The sequence below is a fragment of the Lutzomyia longipalpis genome, chromosome 1 (assembly GCF_024334085.1).
Source record: "Lutzomyia longipalpis isolate SR_M1_2022 chromosome 1, ASM2433408v1".
Taxonomy (NCBI): domain Eukaryota; kingdom Metazoa; phylum Arthropoda; class Insecta; order Diptera; family Psychodidae; genus Lutzomyia; species Lutzomyia longipalpis.
The window spans coordinates 33,441,359-33,466,291 of record NC_074707.1 but is presented as its reverse complement, the minus strand read 5'-3'; the positions used below and the strand labels follow the sequence as shown (position 1 = coordinate 33,466,291).

Genomic DNA, 24,933 nt, shown 5'->3' with positions numbered 1-24,933 from the left:
TTGTCTTTGCATGAAATATTACCCACGTGCTGATGAGATTTGGCTTATTAGACGTGTTCGTGAATTTTAACACACCTTTTCCTGATTATCTTTACCTAAAACTGTACATATGTATCTATGTAGTTAATAAGCTCTCAATGAAAAGAAATTGTTACATTCTAATAAAAATTTTCAATCTTAAAATTTTCACGGGATTTTTAAATACAGCGGAACTAAAGAGATTTATGGCTGATATAAATTATTTTATTATTCACGGGAAATTATAGAATAGTTTGTTTAGTTTATCAAATCTTTATAACATTTTAATAACTATCCTTATCACTTAAATTTTCTCTTTTACCCTTCATTTTGGATTTACTTAGAAACAACCAAACATTGTAATTTTAAATTTATTTTCCGTATTTTCACATCCTTGCTTCTATTTCCGATTAAATAATGCCTGGAACCTTGAAAAAACAACAAAAAAAGCAAAATTTGCTCAAAAAGCTTAATTAATGTTCCGTGATGCACAAATAATATCATAAAATGGGGTGAATAGGATAAATTTTCAGATGTAAAAAACATTTAATAGCTGCAGGTAGCAGGAAAAAGATTACAAGGTCAATATCTGAAATAATAGCGAATTTAATGGATTTTGGCTAATGAATTAAAGGAAAATTTTTAAAGTTTAACAAATATAATAAAATCTGCCTTAAATTCAGTCATAATAAATATTTTTTAACCACATGAGAAAAAGAAGAAAACCGAAAAATTTAAAATTAAGATTTTCGCCAAAATCTTAATTAAAGATCAAAAATTAATTTTTACTACTTTCAACCCAAAGGACTACTCACGATCCTCAAAGGGTCAGTAGCGTAGCTAGGAAGGCTGTTTGGTTTACATTTTAAAAAAATCAAAAAGGGATTTTTCAAATAATTTAAACTGAAATGTCAAAACCTGGAAAAAATATGTCAAGCATTAATAAACGTCAAACGTAAAAAAAAAGTATCGATTAGCGTTAGAAACAAAACGTCAGACAATGTCAAACGTTAAAAATTAAATGTTCAAACGTTTGAAAAGAAACATTAAACATTATAGAAAAGAAATGTCAAGCACTGAAAAATGTTACGTAGCAATCGTTAGAATTGTACAAATTGTCAAAATCAAATAATTTGAATGCAATAGATAACACCCTTTAAATTTTCTTTCTCACCACGGTAAAGGGTTAAAATACAAAGTAAAAGCCTTCGAAATAATTTCTCATCAAGATCCAAACTTTCCTTAGGTACTGCAATTGTTTTTTTTAACCCTTTAACGTTTATCTGAAACACAGATACGTAAACTTAACGTATTTTTAAATTAGAAAGTAATTAAATTCGAGTCAATCGAGTGCCTAAATAAAATGTTTCTCGTTTGGGTTAGTGACCCAATGGTCCTTAAAGGGTTAATTCCTGTTTTTCTTGTCATGCCTTCTACCTTCCCAATAAACCATTAACAATATTTTGGCTCAGAACTTCTGTATAGAAATCTATATCCTGCTCCATGATATCCTCTGATAAGTATGAGTAGTAGGGGGCTTTCGGGATGCATATAGTAATTACCTTTTTTTCAGAGATATTTTAGCTGTGTTTCTTTCAGACACAGCTTTTGTGTACCGAGCAAAATCGAAAGTCGTCAGATCGGGCTCAAACTTGGGATGAGCACGAATTAGGGTCCCCACATTCCAAAAAACGTATGCGCCAAAAAATTTTTTTTCCGGCCGTCCGGCCGTCCGTCCGGCCGTCCGTCCGCCGTGGTTCAACCCTAAATTGCAAGAGAACGGTAATAGATAGAGACTTGCGGTAAACGGCAAAGTTTAAAAGTCGACTGGAAGACGTCCGATTATGATGTCAAATTTTACCCCCCACCCCCGCGTCCGCCATTTTGGATAACCTCAAAATTTTGTTTTCGCTATATCTCAGCCCCTGTAATAGCTAAAAATCTGAAATTTTGATACGTTGTAGGGGCCATCAAGAGCTTTCCAACGATGCCTCATTTTCGAAAATCGGTCAAGCCGTTTAGTCAATATGGCCGCCACAATTTTTCATCGAAAATCGACCGTAACTCGAAAACGGCTTGACCGATTTTGATCAACCCGGGGTCAAATGAAAGATCTCAACAAACCCTACAACTCTCTAGAACATCCGAAGTTTCAAAAGTGACCGCTAGGGGGCCAAAAATCAAAAACAAAATTTTCGATTAGTTTTCGATGAATATCTCGAAAACGCCATTATCGATTTTCTTCATTTTTTGATATGTTATAGCTGACTATATTATCTAGCTCCATGCCAAAAATGAAGAAAATCTATGTCGCCGTTCGCGAGATATTGCCTTCCAAAGTTGGCATGTCATATCTCGGGTTCTACAAGTCCGATCTTGATCAACTCAAGCGCAAATGAAAGGTTTCGAGAAACCCTACAAATGTCTAGAACATTGCAACTTCGAAAAATGACCGCAAGAGGCGTTAAAGTCAAAAACAAAGTTTTCGAAAATTTCGAACTCGAATTTTTCGAAAATGGCGACATAAATTTTTTTCATTTTTCGATATGTTATAGCTGACTTCAAGACCTTTCAAACAAAAAAAAAATTATGAAAATCTATGGATCCGTTCTCGAGATATGGCCTTCTAAAGATTTCTTAGGGTATGACTTTTCAACTTTTCCCGACTTTGCGCGTATTTAAGTTGATTCGCGTTCTAGTTTGCTCTCACAAAATTGGTACACTGAAAGAAACACAGCTCTTGTAAGCTTGGTCAGCTTACCAGTACATTTTTAATTTTTCGATCATATTTAAATCCATATTTAAATTTATTTATCTCCAGAAGTCTTGATTGATACTTACACCTGTTATTCCCGCAACCGCTTTATTCTCTTGTAACCCAGTGTGGGGCTCAACGCTTAGGGGAGACCGGGGCTAATAAAGTCACTTAAGGGTTTGGAAAAAGCTTAAAATATCATATTTCCTAGCTAGATAGAACAAAATGATCTGAGAAAGAGTTGTAGGGCAGTAAATTTCCTAAAGAAATGAGCTATACATTTCGCTTTATTTATTTGGGAAATATGAAATTTTGAGCTTTTTCTAAACCCCTTACCTACCCTGGGTTGACCTACCGTCCCTTGGCTGACGCAATCGGAAGGATTTATCCTAAAGCATCAAAAACTTTTTCTAAACCCTTAAGTGACTTTTTTAACCCCGGTCTCCCCTATCTCTCTCACTTTACCTCATACCCGGTAAAATTCTAAATTTTGCTCATCGCTCTACCCGTTCACCTATATTTGAATGTTCGTAGTAGAGCAAAAACTTCTCACCGGAAAAACTTAAGCATTATCCATTAATTCGTTGAACCATTCATTTAGATCATTCTCATAATTTTGCATAACACGTGCTGTGGACAAAATGTTTTTGCCAATATCCGCTTTTTTTTCGGGGAAGTCAATGAAAAACATTTAATAGGTCGGTATTTTTTTCTCTTTCATTTATTTTCATTTACATTCAATTTGTAAATTGAGTTTTTTTTATTAACTTTTTCTGTCACTGATATTTTTCTTCTTGTCCTTTTATGACAAATTTTTCTTTTACGGTAACATCAAATACGAAGATTGCCTTTATTTCCTCTTCTACAAGTTTTATTATGTAATGATCAACAAATTCATCTTGACGTATTCGTTCTTTTATTAGTTTGCTTTTGGTTTACTTTTTCCCTTATTTTTCTCCATCAAACATTTCTTTATATATTTTCTTTTTATTTTACTTTTTCAAAGCATTTTTTTAGAAGTAAAATGTTCTGATTTTTCTTCTATTCTTACAGACAAATACATAGTTTTTTCATCTTCATTTTTTTGTGTATTAATATCTTTTCTGCTTGTAGAAATAATTCCACGCGAATTTCACTTTTGTATCTCTACAAAAAAAAAAAACACAAAACTTAATAATGAAAATAAAAGATAAAATTTTTATTATTCTACGTGAATTACTAAGTTTTCTTTCTTTTGAAAATTTCTTGCTTTTAGTTTCAATGTACGTCTCTATTCTCATTTTATCAATGTTTTCTTTTTTTTTCTTTCATTGGAATTCATAATTAAATATAAATTTATACTCACTGCATCAATTTAATTGAATGCTATTCCATATAATTTTTCTTTTTTTTATTTTCTAATGTATAAAAATCATTTTTGAAATTATTATTCCTTTTTTTTTCAATGGGAAAAGTAAAATTTTTTTTTATGAAATAATATACATTTCCGGAAAGAGAGATGTTTCAATTAATTGAAAATGTGACCATAAATTCTTTTTTTTTTATTCTTCCTTTCTAGTATAGTCTTTTTTTTCTTCTTCTAAGAGTAAGTAAAAACATTTCTTTTTTTATTTTTCTTTTTTAAATAAATTCAGTCCTTTGATTTTCCTCTTTCGCTTTACTAATAATTTAATAATTAATAATAATAATAATTTACCTTGTTTAACTTATAATACATTGAGAAGTAATAATCCTAGAAAAATTATCATGATTTTTTCCATCATCAATGTATTTCTATGTTTATATTACTAAATGAGATATCCTATAATGTAATTTACACAGCGATTTTTTTGCGTTAAAATGTTTTTTCAGTTGGATTTGCAAAAATTTCAATTTTAAGCATGTTTTTTTTATACAGAAAAAAATCTTTTTTTTTTAATAAAAATACTCTCACTCGATTGAATTGAGTTAAAATGAATCACCCACGAACCATGGATGAACCCATGGCGCCGACGGTGGGGGTGTTGGGGGGTAAATTGTGGGCGATGGCAGTGCACATGATCGTGCAGCCCCAGTGTCGTGAACAGAACCAGCCACATTTGGCACTTGTAAATGGTAGGAATTGCTCCCGGCAGCATTTGCACTGCCAGCAGCGCCACCACCGGATGCACCACTAGACGCCCCCGTTGGGAAATGGGACGCTGCAGCGGCAACAGCCGCCGCATAGATTGCACTCTGCTGATGCTGCTGCATCTGCTGATGGTGATGCTCATTGAGTGTTGAAAATGGTGACGGTGGTGGAATGTACGATGAATTTCTGTTCACGGACGTTGCAACTGTTTCCGTATTCCCGTAGCTCATGGCATTGTATCCGGCCGCAACAGCAAGGGCCGACGGTGAGTAGTAGTCGAGTTTGTCATTTTGGTACCGACAAGCCGAGTAGAGCTTCTTCCCACCATCGTGATGATGATGGTGATGGTGATAGTTACTCGGTGGGACTGGTGGTGATGGAAATTGGGCCAACTGTGCAAGATTGTGTGCCTTCTCAGCTGTCTCCAGTGCCAAACTTGTCCTCACACTCGGATACTGTGTCGAAAAGTCCGAAAGGATATTCCTCCAAGTGCTCTCACCACCTTCACTTGCAGTACGATTGCTACCAGCGCCAGTTACGCCGCTACTACCGCTGCTGCTGCTTCCATTTGCATCTGCATTATTGTCTTTGCTACTTGTGATATTTGTGTGATTTTCCCCGGAAACAATTGCATTCTGGGGGCTTCGTGTTACCCCCCACCCCGTTTCCTAGCTGATCCTCGCCCGCTTGTGTGCAGGCTGCTCCTGTGTCTGACTCCGTACCATGTACTTGAGCTGTGGCATGAAATTGATGATATCCTGCACCAGTACCAGGGCCATATTCTCCATGCCATGATGCCCATACTCCTGGAACACCTTCAATTGACTCCTGCGCAAGCAAACATCAACCAAAATAAACATTAGCTCAATGCACTCGCTCTATATTACATCCCTAGATTGAATTTCTCTCTGCAAGTACACCTAATATTCAATGAACTATACATATTTTCCGTTGATTAATCTCGAAAGGACTTTAAATAGAATATTTTATGCAAAAACTTCCGTGTAGAAGGCTATCTACAGGGTGGCCAGGAAATTAGGGCATGATTTTAACCGCGAATAACTTTTCATTGGATTGAGATTTCCGGAAACTTCTGCCGCCAAAAGATGCGTAAACTCAAAAAGTTTTATTTGCTTTTTATTTCCAGTCGATATCTTAAAAATTGTAACCGCTAGAGCAAAAAATGTAAAAGTTACCATTTGTATGGAAAACGATGAAATATTCTGGATTTCATGTCTGTTGATTTTCTCAAAATCCATTAAAAAATTCTAAAGATCATTAAACAATTGAATATTTGACTAAATTTGAATAAAAGAAGCCTTTCCAGACTTTATGCGACCCAATATTCAAACATTTTAAGAATATTTTTGAGTTAAAGCAGATAATGTCATCATGGGCAATTCAGCGTTAATTTGACATGAAAAGCAGTATATTTTTCATCGACAAAACGCTTCTTTTCACGTTTTTTGCTCTAGCGGCTCTAATTTTTAAGATATCGACTTGAAATATAAAGCAAATAAAACTTTTTGAGTTTACGCACCATTTGGTGGTTGAAGTTTTTAGATATCTCAATCCAGTCAAAAGTTATTCGCGGCTAAAATCATGACCTAATTTCCTGGCCACCCTGTATTTCATAAGTTTTTGAAATTCAAATGAAAATAATATGTATTTTACCCTCATAAAATTGAATTTTGAACATTTTGAAAGTATAAAATCAATAGAAAAGGCCTCAAGTACAGTTCGTGGTCAAGTAATTATCACCTACACTGTATTTAATTACAATAATAACTTAGAATTAGCCATGGAACATACAATTCTATCATTTTTATCGCATGTTTCAGCTGGGAATTTTGCTCAATTTTTATTCATTTCTGATTAATAAAGGAATAGAATAGAAGTATTCGATAATTTTGAAACTTTCAGCGCATTATTGAAAGAGCAAATTAAATCAGAAGGAAATACTCCTAAAAAATATTTTAAAAACGTATAAGCCACGCATCTATTGTCTTATTTTTCGTTTATTGCATGAAGCATATGCTTTTGTGCTTCGTTTATAACGTATTTTAACACCTGGACTAAGATTTATAAATTTGCGATTTTATAGACAATTTTAAATCAAAACATCTTGCTCCTGGACTGAAAATTAAAAGATAAATTGTAATAAGGCATATGCTCTATGCATAAACTGAATAGTAGGCTATGCATAAACTGAATAGTAGGCGTGGTTTACAGTTTTATCAGCAAATCTTTCCTATATTCCAAAAGAAAAAATCCTTGTTCATTCAATGATCCTTTACGGAATTTTCCGTGTTCGATTTCAACTTATTTTCAACGATTTAACGATAGCCTCAAAATGAATAAACTCCTTTTGTACGTAAGATATCGTCTTGAATTAAAATCGTGATAAAACTTTCTAAGTTTAGACTTCTTTTGTTGGAAGAAATTTTCAGATATCTCAATCCCATCAAAAGTTATTAACTGATTAAATTATGACCTAATTTCCTGGTTTCTCTATATTTGCAAAATTTTACTGAACTTTTTTACATCAATTAAAATGCATAAATTGATATCAAGGTTTGTCATAATTTTACCAGAAAAACACACTGTAATATTTTATTTATTAGTTGGTATACCACAATCGTGGCATACCAAGTATTGTAATCATCGGAAAAACCGACCACCTCAGATCAGGCTCAAACTTGGTATGAGCACGTTTTAGACATCCCACATTACGAAAATGGTGGTGGAAAATTTTTGATCCGGCCGGCCTGCCGGCCTGCCGGCCGGTGCGCCAAACTTTGGCTTATAACTCGAGAACAGTAACAGACAGAGACTTCCGGTTTGAAGTTTTCTATAGAAATGTGGGTGTAAAATTTCATTTTTTCGCATTTTCAAAATCCAAGATGGCCGCCGTCCGCCATTTTGAAATACCGTCGACCAGTTCCCTTAAAGCTAGAGGTCTGAAATTTTAGTATGTTGTAGAGCTCAGTGAGATGTTTTCATCAACAAATCATACTTGAAAATCGGTCAAGCGGTTTAGCAAATATGGCGGCCTAAAGCAAAAAGTGTTTTTTCGATATAACTCGAGAACGGCTTGACCGATTTTGACCATCTTGGTATCAAATGAAAGGTATTGAGAAGCCCTACAACTGTCTAGAACATTTCAAGTTTCAAAAACATCCGCAAGAGGCGCTAAAAACAAAAACAAAAATTGCCTAACTTTAAGGGGCTATATCTCCCAACATCTGTTATCGTTTTCCTTTAAATTTTGATATGTTGTAGCCTGACTCAATATCTTTCATCAGTCCAAAAATGAAGAAATTCTATGTCACCGTTTAGAAGATATAGCCATTTGAAAAATTCTTGAATTTGAAAAGTTCTAAAAGTCATATCTCTTGAACGGATTGTCCGATTTTGCTCAATTTGGTATCAAATTAAAGGTTTTGCAATTTTCTATAACTTTCTGGAACATCAGAAACCTCTAAAACCATTCCTTGAGGACAAAAAGTCCAAAAAACTGTTTTGGTCAAACAAAAATCCGCAATTTCGTGTTCTGGAGGTGACCTTGAAATGTATCGAAATATATGTCAGATTATAGCTTGTTTCAATACCTTTCCAGAACTAGTCAAGACATTTCTGTAGGTCTATTAGAACTTAAGATATAAGCATTTTAATCTGTCAAATTGCCAAATTACAAAAAAATCGACTTTGCCTACTAATACTACTCACAAATTAAATTACAACGCATAGACTGACCCATCCGCGTTGTGGTATACCAACTCTAATAACTGGACGCGTTATGATTGACTTTTCAAGGTCCCTGTAGCTTAAAACATTTTCAGTTCATTTTAATAAGAAGAAATGATAATAAAAAAAATCATTAAGAGTATTTTAAATATAAACCATATAATTTGTAGATTTTTTATCACAATTAATTGTTCATTTACGAGAAATTTAATACTGAGCAACACTTTAATTTTTTGTGTACAAAGTAAAGTACAACATTTAACCATTTCTTTATCATTTATGTGCATATAAATGTCTTATTTTATTTTATTTAAAGTTATATAAAAATAAACAGCTTGTCTTCCCACAAAAAAAATTCAAAAAAAATTTTAGTCAATGAATGTTTCAGGGAGCATATTTTTCTCAAGATAAATTTTTATGTAGATTTCTAACAGGTCTTTCAAAACTGAAATGGCATACAAGTTAACCCTTTAGTGTCTACGTGAAACATACGAATAAGAATGTTCTCAGAAAACATTTTCAGTCAGAACGTCTTCTTTGGCCTAATTTACGTAACTTTAACGCATTTCTAACTTGGAAAAACAATAAAATGAGGTAAAAATTTAGGAAAATAAAATTATTCACGTTTTGGGTCTACATATGAATGAAAAGTATTAAAAGAAATAAAAAAAGAACTAACCTGTTTCCTTTGTACAACTCCACATTGAGGACATCGAGTACCTTTCGGCAGTTCTCGAGTGTCATGTGTGGAAAGAAAATATCTTTGAGATCGGCAAGCGTCATGAGCAAATCAGTGTACGTGTATGCCTTCATATTGATACACGGCACCGTGCACCCATCAATTTGTGCCTTTTGCATTTTGTAGGGCACATTGCCATTGTGCGACACCATCTCGGGTATCGCCGAGAGGCGTGACGCATCCACCGATGATTGCCTTTGATGTTGCTGCATAGCCGCCACTTGGGCAGCAGCACTCGCAGCCGATGGGGCGCCATGCATTAAATTCTGTGCATTTGTATTGCATCGCCCATTGGTCAGTATTTGTTGACCACGTTGCTGCTGAAGTATCTGTTGCTGCTGTTGCAGCTGCTGCTGCTGCTGGTGGTGCTGCTGATGGTGGTGCTGTTGCTGCTGCTGCTGTTGATGATGGAGTAAACTGGCGGCCGACCTTGGAGGGGAAGACAGATCGATTACATCCGTTGCTGACATAGTTACGCTTTTCGTTTGTCTGTTTGCGAGGGATGGAGAAAAGGTTGGTGGTTGTGGTTTGATATCCACAGGACTCTGTGCTGCCGGCACCATGGATAGTGGATGGAGGGAAAATGGCGATGTGGTACCGGCAGCATGAGAGGATGGTGACGGGCTACCATAGGGATCGGGAATGGGAATATTCTGTGGCAAGAATGTCGTGGTGAGTGATTTTAAGCTTCGCAATTGCTGCAATGTGTCCCGTATTGCACTAAATGCATCACTAGCACTTGTATTGGGCATTGGTATTAGCGGTGGCGGCGGCTGCTTCGGCTGACCACTCGACGATACGCTATGGCTTTGATTTGGCGATGCACGGGCCGGTGAGCCAACCGGATGATTTGCTATTGACGTTACAGCTGTCTTTGAATATATCGCATTCAAAATGTTGTTATTCAAGAGATAATCGGTGTTGTTGTTATTGTAATTGGATGTACTGTACGTAGTTTTGTTACTACCACCACTTGCGTAGTGGTTGTTTTTTGGTGATGATGCCAACGAAACATTTGCCAGCAGATATTCGTGGAGGTGATTACTGGATGCACTGTAAGGTGGTGGAGGAGGCAATAGGTGGGAAGGAGTGGCAACAGGATTTATCGTCAGACTATTACTAGAGCGTAATGATGGTGGACCAGTAACACAACTAGACCTAGAAACATTACAATGCGTTCTATGTTTATGCTATAAACGCTAACATCATTTTATAAAATAATAAATTATAAAATAACTTAAATTTATTACTATTTTACATTACTTTTCAAAAGAAATTTAAACAAAAAAAAAAACCAAATCTAACTTAATTTATGTCTATAATGTCTATAGATATTTTGATAATTTTTTTTTAAAGCTACAAATGAATCCATAATTCTTAAATCAGGGAATGTTAAAGAAAAACTATATAGTCCAATAAAAACCATTTAATTCTTTTTTGTTTATCGGGGATCCCAAAATTAACGCATTTTTGCAGTTTATCCTTAATTACTGGTCATATGAATGTATAAAAATATTTATGAAAGGAGTTATATTCAATTTTAAGACCCATACAAAATATTTGAGGGATACAAATCCGATGGAAAAACTGAGGAACGGACCGAGTAGATATAAGCTTTCGAAACGATAACTTTATTTGTCAAAAAGTCGGTAAACTTTTCTTATTTGTATAAAGCATACACAATATTTTTCTTTAAGCATCGTGATGCATATGCTTCAAGCATAAAAATAAAATTAGATGAGGCGTGGTTTATGCATGTCTTGTATTATTCCGAGTTTTCTAAGCTATTATTAGAATTAAATATACTTTCAAAATTTTTCTTTTCGAAAATGGGACAAAGAAGAAAATTAGGAGCACGAAACTCCTTCCGGGAGCGTGGGCAGGAAACCTGCGTCTTTTTTTTTCCTTTTTATCATTCCTGTTCAATAAGAGCCATAAAATGAATAAACTCCTTTAAAAGTCCACCATATAAAAATTCATAAATAAAAGCTTTTCATTACGCTTTTTTTTAAATTCAAAGAAAAAGACGAGAAAGATGTTAAAGAATTTCATCCTTTTCTTTAAATTACTACAAAAATGCGTTTGATTAGGGACACCCGATATCTTATAACCCAATTTCGATTAATAAATGCTTCCAAATTATGAGAATTATGATGTTAAACGCATTGTGAGATTAGAACCGCATTGTTAGATACATTTTATATTACATTTTATGTTCATTATAATAAAATTACTGCCTTTTGGATTTCCTTTGATAAAGAGGGTTTAAAATATATAATTTTATTTAAAATATGTACATTTAATATTTAAAAAAAAAAGAATATTGGGAACCCAAAAGAAATAAACTTCTACATGCAGCATTATGTACAATTTTAGAAGAGAAAATTATCTTGAAAAACAATTAATAAAAAAAAGATATTTTTTTAATAGAACATTGCAATGTTTCGATGTTTGTAAATATTTATTTAAAAAAAAATCAAAACTAATAATTCCATTATCCTTCAATTCAAGGAAAGTCTGAAAAGCCCAAAAAGTTTTGAATAAATTGAAATTTGGATCAAATAAGGCTGACAAATGCTTCAAAATCAACTCAAACCTTCCCCAATGTCTAGTTAATGTTCTTCACATTGAGCATTTGGTCCATATAAAAGGCACATTTGGTTATCAAAGGGTCAGACCAAAATAGAAATAAAATCTCTGCAAAAAAAAGTATTTTGTGGGATTTTCTTTCAAATTTAGAAAGTCTGCAGAAATTTATTTTCAGTCCTAATACATTTGACCTCTTTTGAATTAAACACAAGGTCAAGCATATTCTACGTTCTTCTAATGTACATAGCATTAAAATGTCTAAGAAATCTTGATAGTTCTCTTCCTAAAATTCAACTGAAAGAAAGAGATTTTTTTTATCATTTGCATTTCCAATGAAGCAAACTTGTCATATAAAAATAAAAATTTCAAAATGCACAAATTGAATTAGAAAGAAAGTATTTTTATCAGTTTATTTTTTATTCAGAATTTTTATTTAAAAAGTTTCATTTTTTATTGAAAAACTTCTTGCAGTATTGAAGAGATAAATATATTCACAAGGCTGTGGTAGTCAAATCTAATCTCTAATTGCTACAATTACTATTTGAGAGATAATAAGAACATGCAAAAAACTAATTTTATGTGATAAACTTAAGTTTAAAGAAAAAAAGAAACTATTTGAGGTAGTAAAATGGAAAATGACACTTACATGTGATGACTAGTGGGTGCTTGCTGCGCACCTCGTATGAGAGGTGGGGGCACCTGATTAGAGCTAGAAGAGAGACCAGTCATTGCAGACATTGCTGCCGCAGCAGCCGCCACGGGTGGGAAGTTCACATTGTAGGGCTGACGTTGCATAATATTCTGTACTTGAGATCTTGTCGTTGGGTAAGCTCGTTGGGATTGAGCCTGCTTTTTTGGTGGCAGCAAACGAGGAAAAAAAGGAGAAAAACAAGAAAATTCCGGGGTAGTAATCAATGTTTAAAAAAAAACAACCAAGTGGTGTTTATCTGAATGAAAATCTTTGGATTATTCGTCAAATAGAATTGAATTATTCGTTAAGATTTAGATTCTTCGTCAAGATTTGGGGATTTAAATTGTCAAAATTCAGAGTTTTCGTTGAAATTCGAATTGTTCGTCAAGAAGAATCGAATTATTCGTCGAAACTCGGATGGTTCGTCAAGATTCGGATTATTCGTCGAGATTCGGATTGTTCGTCAACAAGACTGAGATTATTCGTAAAGAAGAATAGAATTGTTCGTCAAGGTTCAGATTATTCGTTGAGATTCGGATTGTCCGGCAAGAAGAATCGAATTATTCATCGGATTGTTCGTCAAGACTTAGATTATTCGTCGAGATTTGGAGATTTGAATTGTCAAAATTCGGATTTTTCGTTGAAATTCGGATTGTTCGTCAAAGAGAATCGAATTATTCATCGAAACTCGGATTGTTCGTCAAGACTTAGATTATTCGTCGAGATTTGGGGATTTAAATTGTCAAAATTCGGATTTTTCGTCAAGAAGACTTAGATTATTCGTAAAGAAGAATAGAATTATTCGTCGAAGTTCAGCTTATTCCTTGAGATTCGGATTTTTCTTTAAGATTTAGATTATTCGTTAAGAATAATCGAATTATTCGTCGAAACTCGGATTATTCGTCAAGATTCTGATTATTCGTTAGGATTCGATTTTTTCTTTAAAAAGATTTCGATTATTCGAAAAGAAGTATCGAATTATTTGTCGAGATTCAGATTTTCCGACAAAATTTAGATTTTTTGTTGAAATTCGGATTATTCATCTAGGAAATTCAGACTATTCGTCAAGATTCGGATGAATCGTCGTGATTCAGCAAAATAATTAAATATTCCACAGATAAACAACCCCTTGAAGACAACAAATGTTCATAAGAAAATACTTACTTGTGCAACTTGAGCCATCCTTAGAACATGCTCCTGCTGCCCAGGAGTCAAATTGAGACCTGAGACACTTGTCAAGTTGGACCACACATTGGACACAACGGGTGTATTTGTGCTTCCCATTTGCCCAGGCAGTCGCTGTTGCATATTAACCTGTGACATGGCAGCATTACCATAGGAGACAGCCGTTGCTTGCTTCCTTGTCGGTGCTGCCTTTGACTGGGTGCTGGATGTTGGTTTCGGTGGTGGAGCTGTAGGTTGTCGTGTCCAATGTACGGAACTGTTGGCATTTGACTTTTGCACCAGTAATTGTGTGTCCACCACCTTATTTGGCCAGTAGTCCTCAAATTGCGTTCCAGGTGGAAAGTAACTTTTGATATCAGTCAAACTTATTACTGCAACCTTATCACTGGCAAACAACTCATTGCGTATCCCTTGGACTTTGCAGCAAAATTTCAAATAGGACAAATCCCAGCCGGACAAATTGTCAGCTTTCAACTTCAAATTCTCCGTTTCGCCCTCAAAGTAGAACAATGGAACAAACTTTTGTCCATCACGAACCTTTAAAAAAAAAGTAGAAGGAAAAGACATTAAATCAATGCACATAAAATTCAAAGTAATAAAAAGTATAAGCTTTTACTCGCGGAAATGAATACGCGAGGTGTGGGTGGTTCTGTGCAAAACACCCACATTACTCAACTACATAGTAAACTGGGTTGGTCAGAAGATTTCTTTTAAAAATTACATTTTCTTCACAAAAAAGTGGATTCTTGGGGGAGATTCTGATACAAATCTTTTCTTTTCTTTCCTTATAATTCGTCAGATATAAGATTTTTGGTATTCTGGGATAAATCTTGTAAGATTTTGGTAGTTTATTTCTTTCTTAAAATGGAATTTTCAAGGAAAAGTCAATCATAACGCGTCCAGTTATAAGAGTTGGTGTCCCACAACGTATAGAAGTTTGTTTATACGTTGTAATACTATTTGTGAGCAGAATTAGTAGGCAAAGTTGATTTTTTATAAAATTCATCAATATGAAAGATAAAAATGCTCATATCTGAAGTTCTATAAGACCTACAGAAATTTCTTGACTAGTTATGGAAAGCTATTGAAATAAGCTATAATCTGACATATATTTCGATAAATTTCAAGGTCACCACTAGAACACAAAATGGCGGATTTTTGTTTCACCAAAACAGTTTTTGGCATTTTTTATCCTGAAGGAATAGTTCTAGAGGTTTCTGATGTTCTAGAAAGCTGTAGAGTTTTGCAAAACCTTTAATTTGATACCAAGTTGAGCAAAATCGGACAAGTAGTTCAGGAGATATGGCTCTTAGAACTTTTCAAATGCAAGAATTTTTCAAATGGCTATATCTTCTAAACGGCGATATAGATTTTCTTCATTTTCGAACTGGTGAAAGATAATGAGTCAGGCTACAACATATCAAAATTTAAAAGATTTGCCTAATGGGGATTCCGAGATATTTCCCCTTAAAGTTAGGCAATTTTTGTTTTTGAATTTAGCGCCTCTTGCGGATGTTTTTGAAACTTGAAATGTTCTAGACAGTTGTAGGGCTTCGCAATACCTTTCATTTGATACCAAGATGGTCAAAATCGGTCAAGCCGTTCTCGAGTTATATTGAAAAAACACTTTTTGCTTTAGGCCGCCATATTTGCTAAACCGCTTGACCGATTTTCAAGTATGAATTGTCGATGAAATCGTCTCACTGAGCTCTACAACATACTAAAATTTCAGACCTCTAGCTATAAGGGAAGTAGTTGGCGGTGTTTCAAAATGGCGGACGGCGGCCATCTTGGATTTTAAAAATGCGAAAAAATGAAATTTTACACCCACATTTCTATAAAAAACTTCAAACCGGAAGTCTCTATCTGTTACCGTTCTCGAGCTATAAGGCAAAGTTTAGAGTCCCGGACGGCAGGCCGGCCGGATCAAAATTTTTCTACCACCATTTTTGGAATGTGGGTTGTCTGAAACGAGCTCATACCAAGTTTGAGCCCGATCTGAGGTGGTCGGCTTTTCCGACGATTACAATACTTGGTGTTGGCCACGAAGTGGAACACCAACTAATTACTTCTTCAGGGTTCTTTAAAGTTTTTTCTGACTGTTTTCTAAAACAATAAATTCTTTGTTTTTCTTTTATAGAACGACAACAGAAAGATTTAAAAACTTCATCTGTCAAAATCTTACATATTGAAAAAGAAAAGATTTTTATCAGAATCTACCCCCTTTTTGTGATTTTTTTTACAATTTTATGTAACAAATAAGAATGTTACAAAATATATTTTCTCGCCAGAATCACGTGTTGTAAGTAGAAAAAAAAGCTTCAATATGAACTCATTATATTCTCTCTATTTTTTTTCTAGAACAACCTTTCTAATTTCATTCACATTTAATGTCAAGCAAGATAATTGTATTAAATTTAAAGACTCGCGGTAGTTTTTTTTCTTTCTCAACCAAACCAGTACTTTTTCTTTTACAAAAAAGAAAAGCTTTTAAAAAAATGTTTTAAAAAAGAAAAAAAAGTTACTTACGGTATAAGGAACTACAGATTCTTTGTTAATCCTAATAAATCCACATTTCTCGGACTGCCCCTGCCCATTGTTTCCCATAAGGAGTTTCTTGTAGCAAACATCAAGGAATGTCCAGAATTTGCTCACGTCAGATAGGCGAACAACTAAATCCTTTACAGTGAACATTTCTCGCCCAAAATGTGATTCACTGTGCTTATGATTAATCTCATTGAGGAGCCTCCCCTCGGCTTCGGTAATGTAGTAACTGCGAACGCATGTGCAACTGTAGATATCATGGTGGAGGTAGTTCAAGTATTTATTGAGAAGTTTACTCTCCACAATACGCACAGCGCAGTACTTTTCCCCGGATCTCAGGATATAGGGGATGTAGATGGATTTATTGAATGTATGCCATCCAAAGTGACCCTTTTGACTCTCCTCATCGCATGGCTTCTTCTCGGTGCTGCCGTCGGGACTTGCAGAGCTCGATGTTGTCTCACCATTTGGTTGTTTCCCGTTGTACGTACCACCATTCGTTGCCGTCACCGCTGACGCTGCCGCTGGTGTGGTCGTCGGTACAATCGAAGCACTTGTTCCAGCTGCTTGTAATGACGACGATCCTTGCTGTGAGGTTTTTCTTGGGAAATAATTTAATATATTCGTCTGACCTGTGCTATTGATCACATTCACAGAACGCATTTGCTGTTGCATTGCCTGCTGTTGTGCCGCTTTGGTCATTTGCGCCTTGTGACTCTCCATCATTTTGGCAGCCAACTCCAAAATCTCCGCTTCGTCGTGTCTCTCTTGCTTTACGCTAAAAAGCTGTCGGTTGGTATCTGGCGGGCCTCCTGCTACAGACGATGTTGACGGCATGGACATTTGAGTTGTCGTTGTTGTTGCTGCTGCTGGAATTACATCAAAAGTTCAATGAAAAATTATATACATAACATACAACATATATAGTTCATCCAAAAGGCAATTTCATATTTTTCTTCATTATAACAATTCCTCCATCATTCCCTCTCTCGCTCGCTCGCTCTCTCTCTGGCTAAGCGATCATAAAAAATGAAATATATAGCATTATACAGTACATAAAGGAGTTTATGTGCACACTCACACATTGAATGGATGGAAAACAACACACTCTCTTGTTAAATTAGATTTCTCCCCTCTGGCGGGCTTTTCTTACTTCTTCAACCTCTCAAGTATCACCTCTACCCTTTTCCTCTATCAATCGCCGATTAGCTATCTTTTCTAATCCGTCTCCTAAACTCAATCTCTCTAAATGCGACAAGAACGGTATATTTGTCAATTTTGGTTTGCTAGTAAACGTCCAAATGGCAATTTTGTACACTGCTGAACATATTTACAGACTCTGAGACTTTTTTTATTATTAAATTTTAATTTTTTAAGGTTGATTCATAATTACGATGAGTATTTACTAAATTTTTTTTTGGAGAAAGAAAACTTAAAATAACTCGATTCCTATTGGTTCTTATTGGAATCGCAGGTATTCTAATGTTTAAAGCACAAGAGATTTGTTCTTATTGGAATTCCCATTGAGGGATTACACCCTATGTAATTATGTTGTATAAACACAGGATTTGAAAAAAATTACCTGGAAACTGTCATTATGGGATTAAAATACTTTTTTTTAATTTTTCAAAGCGAAAAGATATTTCTTTTTGATCCAATTTACTTCATTTTATGAAACATTTATCATTTTCATTTATCGTTAGAAATAGAAATATATCAATATCCCTCATGAATTGCATTCTAAAATAATTTCCCAATTATTCTCATATTACTCTTTATGATAAAACATCCTGAAAGAATTTTATATATAAACATATTTTCTAGAACTTTCTAAAGAACCATATAAATCGATATGAGTTCTACAGAAAAATCACATGGAAAATGTACTTACTTATTTTTTTAAGATGCTAAAAATGATATAAAATATAATTATCACAATGATATAAATAAAATAGCAACCCCGGCTTGAAAAGGGTAACCTCGCATTACTTCTTATTAACTACAAAATATACGTTTTTATTCTAAACACTACGCATCTATATACATATCAATAAAATATAATATGAAATATAAATTCACCACACGCTGTGGGGGAAAATAAATTTAAAAATATTACTTTCACCCTTTAGCTGGTACATTCACCCTTCAACTTGTTTAGAGATACAAAAAGAACTTCTAATATCTAAATTCTCTATATAGAACTACATGCAATCAAAATTCATTATATCCATGCATTGCCGGCATAAAATAAATATGCAATTTGCGTAAGATTTATTATTTAAAATTAAATAAATAAATAATGTTCATGCAGACACTTGGAATGAAATTTATAGCGACATATACAGTAAATCCCGGGAAAACATCAAATATTATGGATCCCGTAGTAAACACTGAACTGTGAAAAATATACATATTTTGTTTACGTTGAAGCATAGCCCTTAGTGGTCCGGGAAATTCTAGCACTTTTCTGTCTTAAGATCTAATGATTTTACATTGAAGAACTGTCACCTTGACACTTTCACTATCAGCGCCCTCAATTTCCATAAACGCCCATGGTGGTAATATTACAAAGATCAACATTTTATAGCATTCGTTAACCCTTTCACGCTCAATTGAGCTGTTTATCACGTTTTTATACACTGTAGTTGCACCGATGTTTTCGCACGGAAAAATTTTCTTTGGTCTAATCTACGCAATTTTGTCATCGTATTAGCGTGTTTAAGAAATAATTAAATTACTAAAAATTCATAAAAACACAATAAACGTGTTTGCTTTGCAACTTTGAGTTACAAGCAAAAAATTTGTTTGGATCAGTTGTCGAATCAAACTTAACCCTTCGTGGACTTTCTTGGCCGTCGTGGCCCTTTTGATTTACATAAATCGTCATAAAATGAAATCTGTTTAATCTTAAGGTTCAATGTTAAAAGATAGGAATATGGTTCATAATCTTCGGGCACGTCGATTTAGAAAAATGTTTTCTTTTTGAGAGAAAATTAAGGTAAAAGTTGAGGGTAGAAACCTCGATCCTTCAAGTGTTAACTATGATTATTCGCTAGTTGCAACGTTTCGGCAAATTTATCAACATCTTCAGGCTCTGCACGAAGGTGTTATAAAAACAAGTGAATGCCAATTACAATAGGTTTCTGATAATATCGGCGTTGTCTTCCCCATTCATTATTTTGGAATGTTTGGAATGTCTCTTGCACGACGTCGCAATTCCGATGAAGTATTAAAACTATTTCTTACACTGCAAATCGTAGCTGTCGAAGAAAAGTTTATTATTAATTGCAAATTTAATAAAAGAAAAACACTAAGGAATCAATAAATATGTACAGCAGTGTTTTTTATGAAACGATTGCAGTGCCACAGTGTTGAAAGTGGACGCCCAGTGAAATATTCGCGGTAGTCTCACTATGATTTCAATGAACTTTTTCTTTTTTTTCCAAACACAAGATGCTTGAAAACATTGAATTTGAAAATTACAATACAGGATATGGAGATAAAAATCTTACAAGTATCGAAACCACAAAAGCATTCACATTAATTGTCTACTGTAAGCTCACAAATATTAGGGTTTTTTCTCTATATTTTTCATCAACCTCCAACCATTTTCTACCGCGAGTTTACTAGCACCAGAGTGTGTGGCTTTTGTCTCGGGCAGGGCCCCCTTTCGTGTGAGAATTCTCAAATACATAGGTGAACTTTTAAGTGAAAAAAATGTATTTTTCTAGGGGGGGAAAAAGGAGAAAATGCATTTTTGCTGACCTGTTTCTGAAGGAACTCAAGTCCAGCTCTTCAGATTTCGCGTTTTTTAATCCCACCAACATAAATTTGGGATGAATTCCATTAATTTTGTCTATTGATTTGTTGTTTTGCAGTAGCCAATGTCATTATTTTAGCATAAATACACCACCAATGGGAAACACACAAAAATTTCGAAAGAATTTTTCTTATTTTTCGAAATTTTTTTCACGCAACTTGCACCACTTTTGCACCCTTTTCGTGGATTTCACCGCGATTTTTGGTGAAAAAAACTCACACTCACACCTTCCGTGGTGAAACTTTTGGTACTTTTTGGTGCACAAATGCAATTCCCCTTGTACCACCCACAAAAATACTTCTTGCGACGAGAAAATTTCACCAAGAGAACCGTATTTGATAGCCTCCGAATTCAAATAGACAGCAGCAGCTCCGAAGGAAATATCCCCAACCACACACAAAATGTAGTCTCGTCGAGGCCCGAAGGCCCTGCTTTACTTCACCACATTCCCATTTTCCTCTGGCTCCGATGTGAGTCACTCTCGTATGTATGTCGCCCCGTTTGGCGGTGTATGCGTGAGATGTAGTGTTCGTATGTGAATCACCTCTCTCCGCTCCCCCCACACCATCCCCCGTGCTTCCTCCAGTGCCGCTCTCTTCTTTCATGCTGCACGCTGCTTCAGATGCTTTGCCATTTCACAATACATACCGCACACACACACACCGCTGCAATCTACGCCACTTACAGAGATCCACTGTGTACATATACGTGACAATCAAAATGGCTGTGGCGGGTCAGCCAATCGGCGGGCAGTATTAGCAGCGAAAAAAAAGCTACGCAATGGTTGAGACATTGTGTGTGGCCTCGCAGGAGACTACCAAATTTCGTGAAGTTTTTTTTTATTTTTTTCTCACACGTCAATACTTCTTATATTTCTCTGTATCTTTCGCGAAATTTAACATGCGTCAATATTTCAATGCATTGCAATACACAGCATTAGGGAATTTACCTCATCTGCATAGATATTGTATTTTCTGCAGAAAGTTTGCAATTATTTCCCATGAAATTGCTATGTACCCAACATGAAAAAAAATAAATAAAAATGATAAATGAAGCGTTATGGATTTTTCAATAAATTACCAAACTCAGCGGAGTCGGTGAAATTAACTCGCGCACACAATTTTCTCTCCTCTTCCCTCCTCAGTCTATCGCCCCAAAACGAATTTCTGCACTAAACTGGGGCCTGCTGTTTTTTTTTCCACAGTGAATATTTCAATTTTCATCGTATATTGCAATTTATTTTCTTCTTGTGTGTGAGATTCTCGCTCATACAGTGGATACTTCAACTACACACCCCAAATTTTCCAATGTTCATTGACTTTTTTATTCTTTTAATAAAGGCCACATCTTTGAAATTCTCAAGAAAAATTAAGTGTCATTTGAAAAAAAAATAAGGTGGGAAAAAAGATACAAAATGATGACAAATATTCTATAAGTAAAAAAATCTCCAAGGTTATTTTCGAGGAGAGGCAGCTTAGGCTTTAACATTTTCTATAGCTTCATTGCTTCATTCGTTGTTCTCCGAATTATATATCTATATAGTTACATATAAAACCTACATACATACTGTGAGATTGCACTTAATCGGGGCCCGCTTGTGTAGCCTCAAGAAAAACGATGACAGAGTTATGCTCTCTCTTTTGAGGGAGAAAGAAGTAAAAAAACACAATTCGAGGTTAAGCATGTCGTACATATACCATGCAAAAGTGTAAAATGATCATCAATACAAGGACAACATTATGTATATGTACATATGTACGTTCACAATACAAATGACCCTACCCTACTTTTTTTGCTTGGAAAAGTTTTTATTTTTTTTTTTGTTCTTATCTCTTTTTAGGATCAAAGTTCATTTTAGGGATTTATGAATTTTATTTTGTTTTAGAGTTCTCCAGAAAGATATTTCGTCTTCTACTTAAGAGCTTTCTCATTATGTTCGGAATATTGAAAGATATGCGAAAATCGTAAAATTTAAGCGTTGTAATAAAATCTGTGCCAAATTACTACCAAGTCTCTCTTTCTCTCAGTCTCTCCCTTGCTCCATATCCCGCTTTGGCGCTCCCTGATTGCCAAGCTCTTTTCATCTCTCTTTACTACCATGACATGTACAACAGTAACTCCCCGGCATAAAATGTTTCATTCTACGAATAATTTTAGATGAATTTCTTTCAATCACAGTTCTTGAATGGAAAATCGAATATCGTTATATTGGGCCAAACTTTAAATGAGCACGCTTTATATTCTCGAAAATTTAGGCGTTAAATGTTTGCGTTACCTATAGAGAATAATAAATCAAAATACGTTGAACGACAACTGAAAGAATTGAAAATAGATACCAAAAAATAAATGTAATAAATATTGTTGGGGTCCGCTAGGGGTCGTTCGGTGACTCGCCCTCTGGGTTGCCTAAGTGGCACACAGCTCTCGCTTGAGCTAGCCAATTTTCTTTCTTTTTAGTAGGCCTGGTCAACTTAAACTATGTATGTATATCAAATTTGTCAGCTCTGTATAGCTTATTTGATGAGTAAATTACATATATGTGGGATGAAATTCTGAATTTCTTATTCTGTTTATAAGTATTCTTCCATCAGGATTAAATAGAGTGAAATTAAGTCATTGCTCATTGATTTTGGCACTCATTCTTGCAATTATTTCTCAAAAATATTCAATCCGTAATAATCAGGACGAAACAAGAAAAGGTCGTAAGTCTGTTTAGGCGTTGAACAAACTTACGACCTTTTCTTGTTTCAATAATTGAATTTCCCTACAAAACAGGATGAGAATAATTACCTAGGACTATTGCATACTGCATAGGATTTTTCTGGCTCCCGTGACCCAACTCGAATTTTAAATTAATCTACAATGTCTTCTTAAAAAAACAGATTTTAAGACAGATTTCAAGAGATAAACAAAATTACTCATTTAAGTTTCCCAATATAATTAAGAAATAATAAATCAGTTTATTTTGTTGTTACGTTGCGCGGGGCATCACTGTGCAATGTAATACTGCTTTACAATTCCAACATAGCCAGCACAATGCTATAAAAACAATACTTGATCAGAGTTGGGGGTTGCACATGGGACAATGGTGTTCAGATGAAGATTAATTTGATACCCACCGAGCTCTTTTCGAAGCATTGAATTAAGCTATAATTTGCGAAATTGTAGGAGATAATACTTCTTCCTGTTACTATGTACGAGACTACATGAATTATATATGTACATAGATATATATAGAGTTCTACGGTATCTAAGCACGAAAACTCTTCGTATGTATTTGTTGAATGCATGTGTACGTATACAAGCTACATATGCAGTGGTTTTTGCGCTTGAGAACATGTTCCTCTAAAATAAAACATGAAATCGATAAAACATACCATTAAAAGCAAAGTGTATGTGTAACATCGAATTTTCTCTCTTCTATATTGCTCTTCATTTTTTTTCGTATTATGTATATAAACCCTCATGTATATAGGCATACAGCGAACATTATATTTTTAACTGTAAATCAAAAAATATCTTCTCCATCGCTTTCAGTATCAAAATAAATTGCTTCATTCTGTTTCGCTATATACACCGAGTATCCAAAATTATATACAATGTATGTATGATACTTATATTCTCTGCGTTGTAATTAAGCAAAAAATGATAAATGTAGGTATTGTACATATAACGGATATCGTGGTAACTTTTATATAAGGCTCTCTAAGGAAAATTGCAATTTATGTGTGGAGATTGTGAGAATTCTCTCGAAAAGCTTGTGAAATATAAAGTTAACTTTTCGTCAGTTACTTTAACAACGCGGTCGGAGAATGGGCACGAAGCGCACGGGAGAGTGCGATAGTCTCGTTAGAGGCTCCGTGCATTCACACAGCTTGCTAGGGTTTCGGGTCTCGGAGCGGGGGTTTGCTTGTGTGACGACGATGTAATACTCCCTCCCAACAGAGAAAATACATTAAAACGAAATGCTCCAATTTCTCTCTCTTTATATCGCTTCTATCGCATTTTGGTCCAAAATGTATTTTATGTATATATGTATGTATATATCGTTTTCAAAAGGGCTCGAATTCACCGCAAAAGTTTGTTTTCCCTAAAATTACTTTTTAGCCCCCTATTAGCAGTTAAAACAATTATCATGTGCTTTTTGTAAACAAACTCCCCAAAGAGCTCATCACATTTCCATATTGTTTTTCTTTTGATTTCCTTTTTTTTTTTAATAAATAAAATGGAAAATAAATAATTTCTATATACTTACAGAATTCATTTATATGCGAGCTACTAAAGCAAAGTAAAAAATCAATAATAGCACAATTTACTACGTATTTACTCGGCAGATAAATCAAACAATCAGGCCCCGATTAAGTGCAAACTCACATTTTTTTTTTCATTTTTAAAATAAACTTTGCACTCAGGGGGTGACTGATAGATGGAGCAGGGGTGGGTCATGTTTATATTTTATCCAAATTAAGTATATAGCGTTAATTAATCAACAACGTATGTATATTATGTACGTACATACATGTTGAGAAAAAATATACAATAACATAATTTATGAGCTGAAAATTTTTTTAGCCTAAATTTTTTTTTCTAAATTTTACAACACTCATATTATATACCTACTGGTCCTACTGTAAAGTTTACGACGTAACCTTTTCCCTTAAAAATTAGGTAGTAAAATTTACCTGGGTCCCAAGTAAATGAGAGGTAATTTTATTGCCAGCCGGGTAAATTGAAT

General features: G+C 34.6%; 2 protein-coding genes across 10 annotated transcripts in view; one reads left to right on the top strand and one right to left on the bottom strand.

The window, feature by feature from the left end:
* Nucleotides 1-24,933, top strand: part of LOC129786050 (putative fatty acyl-CoA reductase CG5065) — an 824,046-nt gene that overhangs the window by 209,661 nt on the left and 589,452 nt on the right. The window lies entirely within an intron of this gene.
* LOC129785966 (methylcytosine dioxygenase TET) lies at nucleotides 3,464-20,652 on the bottom strand. Of its 9 annotated transcripts, none has more exons than XM_055820671.1 (7): nucleotides 17,460-17,708; nucleotides 17,011-17,247; nucleotides 16,364-16,941; nucleotides 13,814-14,371; nucleotides 12,605-12,807; nucleotides 9,310-10,527; nucleotides 3,464-5,711 (listed from the first exon to the last, which is right to left on the bottom strand). In XM_055820671.1, exons 1-7 carry the CDS (start codon nucleotides 17,461-17,463, stop codon nucleotides 5,552-5,554), a joined length of 2,958 nt encoding a protein of 985 aa, XP_055676646.1. In that variant the 5' UTR covers nucleotides 17,464-17,708; the 3' UTR covers nucleotides 3,464-5,551. The 9 variants fall into 9 exon arrangements, with proteins under 9 accessions (XP_055676646.1, XP_055676649.1, XP_055676644.1 ...); XM_055820674.1 differs by having other exon boundaries at nucleotides 9,310-9,798; nucleotides 17,460-17,694; XM_055820669.1 differs by lacking the exon at nucleotides 17,460-17,708 and adding an exon at nucleotides 20,144-20,652 and having other exon boundaries at nucleotides 16,364-17,247.